At 33.9% G+C, this 5196-nt stretch overlaps 1 protein-coding gene across 1 annotated transcript; it reads left to right on the top strand.

Annotated features, from left to right (window-relative positions):
- Nucleotides 1–2553: 2553 nt before the first annotated feature.
- LOC108980623 (probable xyloglucan endotransglucosylase/hydrolase protein 23) lies at nucleotides 2554–3992 on the top strand. The gene is made up of 3 exons (XM_018951608.2): nucleotides 2554–2946; nucleotides 3043–3236; nucleotides 3355–3992. The coding sequence occupies exons 1-3, from the start codon at nucleotides 2668–2670 to the stop codon at nucleotides 3761–3763; spliced, it is 882 nt and encodes a 293-aa protein (XP_018807153.2). The 5' UTR covers nucleotides 2554–2667; the 3' UTR covers nucleotides 3764–3992.
- The last annotated feature ends 1204 nt before the right edge of the window (nucleotides 3993–5196 follow it).

Raw genomic sequence — 5196 nt, 5'->3', positions numbered from 1 at the left:
CGAATACAAACGAGGCCGGGGTTGTTTGGAAATAATTTCCATCTTATTTCATCTCATTTCATTTCCTTCACAAACATTATCCAAATACAAACGTTTTCAAACTAATTGTTACAACTTTTTCAAAATAATCATTACAAATTTTTCAAACTAATCATTAGAATTCAAAATTTTCAAATTCTAAAACAAAAATAATATTTTAACTTTATAATATTTTTTAATTCAACTTTTTCTCTCTCATTTCCAAAAATCTAATAAATACTTAATTCAAACTATTCACTAGTATTCACAAACTATCTTACAATTATTCACAAAACTTTCATCTCATCTCATTTTCCAAGCATTCCTAGTGCCTAGGCCCCACCATATACAAGGCCCCAAATTTAAAAGTGAAGATATTTTTTTATGTTAATTGTTTTGGAAAAATATAAAATCTATTTTATTAAATAAGAATTTAAGTAATTTTTTATATTTATCAATGTCCCGATGATACTAAATTTAATAAATGAATAATTTATATTTTTAAATAATCTTTTCTAGAGGCACAAAACTTATAATGAGACTTCATTTTAAATTGTTGTATTACATAAAAATAAAAATATTTATTTAAATACTTTAAATAAAGCCTCTTTTTATTGAAAATTTTGAAAAATATTTAATATAATCATTTATATTTTATTATTTTAAATTAAGAGTTATATTTTATTGTTTTATCATTTATATTTGAAAAATATCGATGGATGTCCCAATTAATGAAAGAATTATAATTAGAAATAGTATTCTTACTCGTCACATAGGGGAGTGTCTATGATTGTTGGGAAAGGAAAGAAATGCGCCCATCATAACTAGTTGACGAATACCTGCGCGATGCCAGAATGAAATCTAAAAGTGATTATTATTATTATTATTAAAGTCGTGTTTCGCTTATTTTTAAGCCGAGCTCTAATAACTCAAATCTTTAAAAATAGACCCTGTGCAAGGTAGAAAAAATTGAGATTTGAGAGGGTGGCCTTGGGGCTAGTCTCCCTTGTCATGGCTGTTTTATTCATGCATGCACAGCCTTCTCCTGTCGTAATTTTTTTTTTATTTTTATATTTGCTTGCCTGGTTCTCCGTCTGGCCTAATCCCATGTCTCAAGTTACTTCAGCGAACCTCTAAGTCGAATGAAAAGGGTTGTCTCTGGTGCACGAAGGACATGCAAGATCTATTACGATTTCGCAGATGGCGCCATTATTAATGCCGTGTTTCGCATACCTTTGAGCTGAATTCCAACAACTCAAGTTTTTGAAAACGGGCCTTGTACAAGGTATAAAAGATTGCGGTTTGAGAGGGTGGCCTTGGGGCCGGGTAACCTCTGATGCCAAAGTTAGTAAGTATTCTTGGAGTGTAGCCAATAAGTAAGAGAGTATAGGGATTAGAGAGCATTCTCGTACCTGAGATCCGTTATTTATATCGTATCTTGAAAGGGTGCATATAGTCTTTTTCCCATAAAACCCATGTTTTTTCTTTTTATGCTTGCTGTCAGATTTTCTTTAATGTAACGTGGCTCTGCGTCGGCTCCATAAATGTGACGTGTGGTTTAGTTAGCAGAGTCATTAAAGCGATGTATTTTTTGATTTCTGATCCAGTTTATATAAGCCATAGATGATCTAATGCCGATAAATTGAAGGTCCTCCATGTCTCCCGTGCATTTTGTTCATATACTGTTCTCTAAGGTGACTGCAGTGGGTATCAGGTTGATTTGTCTTGTCGACTACACAGTGCTCCTCCTTGGCTAATGTTTTGTTCCTTGCTTGGATGGGGAACGCCTTGGGCCAGATTTTTGGGTTGAGGTCTGGTGGGCCTTTCTTAGGAGAAAAATCATGATATTATTATTATTATAGATTAAATCAGAGGCTAAAAAGACAAGAGTTAGTGGGAGTGGCTCAAATATTAATTACTATTTGGAATTAGATAAGGTTTATTAAAATGACCTTTCAGACTACATGATAAGACAAGTTATCACAACGTAACTTGAAAAGAACAAAACCCTTCTTTCAAAAATTATATTATTTTATGGATTCGACGGTGAACAAATGGTCTCCAACGTCATCAAGTCACGCGGTATTACAACCACTAATCAATGTGTGGAAAATTTCTCATGCGACCATATCATGGCTTTTGATAACAGGGGATACCATACCACCTCAGAAGAAGAAGAAGAAAAAGTTAAATACTGGAAACAAACAAAGAAGAAAAAGTTGATACTTACACGCCCAAGGCATCAGGCAAAGCAACTTCAAAGTTTCGTGTTCGTTTTGGGCTCTAAAACGCGTGTGTCGGCTGGATATTAATCACCAATAAGACTGAGACGACACAGAACCCATCTGTCTCTCGTGATAGCTATGGCGGAAAAAAGCAGAGTCAATGTCCAGCTGTTTTCACTAGTCACTACTATATCCCTAACACGACCCTACTTAGACCACGCGGCAAGGAACCTTCTCAACCCTTCGTTTTTCTCTTTTGTCTTTCTCTGTCCTCTTTTTCACCCCTATAAATGGCATGGCACTTGGCACTTGGTGTATCAATCTCATCTATTCAAGAAACAAACCAAAGCTTCCCTGCTCTGTCAAAATTAATCACTTTTTGTACCTCCAATTCTTTTGCTATAGAATCAAATACCAATTACCGATGTCTTCTTTCTCTTCACTTTGTTCAACTGCTCTGCTAATCCTGGCATTGGTCAGCTCTGTGGGGATTTCTTCTGCAGGTAATTTCAATCAAGACTTTTACATTACTTGGGGAGATGGCCGTGCCAAGATACTCAACAACGGCGACCTTCTTACTCTCTCCCTTGACAAAGCCTCTGGCTCTGGTTTCAACTCCCAGAACGAGTATTTATTTGGCAAGATAGATATGCAAATCAAGCTTGTCCCTGGAAATTCCGCTGGTACCGTGACAGCCTACTACGTATGTTCTTGTTCATATATTTATTGCTTTATCTTAATACTACGTACATGATCATTTCACGATTGTATTTGCTAACAAATGGCTCGGATATTGCAGTTACGCTCAGAAGGGTCGTTGTGGGATGAGATAGACTACGAATTCTTGGGCAACGTAAGCGGCGAACCTTATATTGTTCACACAAATGTTTTTGGACAAGGCAAAGGCAACAGAGAGCAGCAATTCTACCTCTGGTTCGACCCCACGGCTGACTTCCACACCTACTCCATTCTTTGGAACCCCCAACGCATCATGTAAGCACAAAAATCCAATCCCATAACCCATAATCGGTTCCTACATCATGTTCTCACTCCTTTCTTCAAGCTATGATACTGACGCTTTTCATTCGTTGCTTTCGTTCTTGCTTTTCAGCTTCTCTGTGGATGGCACTCCCATTAGAGAGTTCAAGAACCATGAGTCGATTGGCGTTCCATTCCCAAAAAACCAGCCGATGAGGATACACTCTAGCCTCTGGAATGCTGATGACTGGGCCACAAGGGGTGGACTAGTCAAGACAGATTGGACACAAGCTCCTTTTACTGCTTCCTATAGGAACTTCAATGCGGATGCTTGTGTTTTGTCCTCTGGGGCATCTTCCTGCGGCTCAAGTTCACCTTCCACCTCCGCTTCCAATGCTTGGCTCTCCGAAGACCTGGACTCGGCAAGCCAAGAGAGGCTCAAGTGGGTGCAGAAGAATTACATGATTTACAACTACTGCACGGACGCAAAGCGATTTCCACAAGGTCTTCCTCCAGAGTGCACTGCCACTAGCGAGTCTTAAATACCACAATATTGCAGAGCTGTTGCCATTTTTTTGTCATATATTCGCTTCTGAAATTTTAGAAACACGATTATTTCATTCATTGTGGTTGTAATGACACGATAAAATGGATAACCGAAACAGAGTTTGGATGTCAGTTTTTTACTGTTTGAAATGCATCAAAAGATATTATTATTTTCTATATTGGTGACATCAAATATAAGCATTACGAGGTAGAAGTGGTGTGCCATTTAACTGTTTAATTTCGCTCTTATAACTGTGCAGGCTGTTGTATGCTTGTATTGGTATTTGATATGTTCAGGATAGCCTAAACACATGGATAGTAAGCTCTGAACTCTTAAAAAATAAACTCCTCTCAGTGAACTCATTTTTTTTAAATGGAATATGGAATTTAGAGAGAACTTTTAATATTAAAATACATGAGAGGGATTTTTTTTTTAATTTAATTTAATTAATTAATTTATTTTTATTAAATAGGTGTGCTCCTATAATTGTATTAGTTTGTTTTGATAAAAATAAAAATAAAAATAAAAACAGAAAGCACTAGTACTACAGAGATACTGTGATGTGAGTCTTAAGATCATTTATTTTCTATTGGTCCAAATTATGTTGGCCCCAAAATCTTAAAATTACTTCAACCTATTTTTCAAGAGTTTAACAATACTTATGAAAAATATTTTAGTAATTTAATAAAAATAAATTAAAAAATTAAAATGAATTAATATAATATATTAGATTATAAAATATAGCTAACATATTATATAAAATTATATTAATTTATAAATTTTATTTTATAAAATTTTTGCGGTTAATATTTAAAATAAATTATTTCTGTTCAAGTTGTACAAAATATTAAAAGCCCAAATTCGATCCAAAACTAACCTCTGCAATGTGTCAGTTCCTTATTGCCTGGGCCATGCTCTGACCTTTTGAGCCCTGACGCGCATTTAAAGTGGGCCATGTGCCGTAGTCGCCCATAGTTATCGAATAAAGCAGGATTGAAATGACAATTATAATTAAGTATATAAGTCTTATAATCATTTTAAAAAAATAAAAAAATTTAAAATTTTTATAATAAATAATACTTTTTAATAATAATTTTTTTTTAAAACGATTATATAATTCTTATACATTTAATAATTATATATAGTATTATTCTTTTTAGACGTAGATCATAAATATTTAAATACATACCAAGCCCGAATTAAATAAAAAGTATTATTATTTTCCCTTGACGATTTGGAAAGTGAATTAAAGGGAAATTATATTTTCTTATATTTGGATGTTGAGTTGAATTGAGCTGATTTAAATTCTTTATAAATAATAGTAAGTTAAATTCTCTATGAATAATAATAAATTAAAATTATAAAGTGAGTTTTGTGAGATCTACTTAAGATGAGTTTATATATATATTTAGATATTAAGATAAATTT

This window comes from Juglans regia, chromosome 4, assembly GCF_001411555.2.
Source record: "Juglans regia cultivar Chandler chromosome 4, Walnut 2.0, whole genome shotgun sequence".
NCBI lineage: Eukaryota > Viridiplantae > Streptophyta > Magnoliopsida > Fagales > Juglandaceae > Juglans > Juglans regia.
The sequence above is the reverse complement of the archived record's forward strand: the minus strand, read 5'-3'. Positions and strand labels throughout refer to the sequence as shown.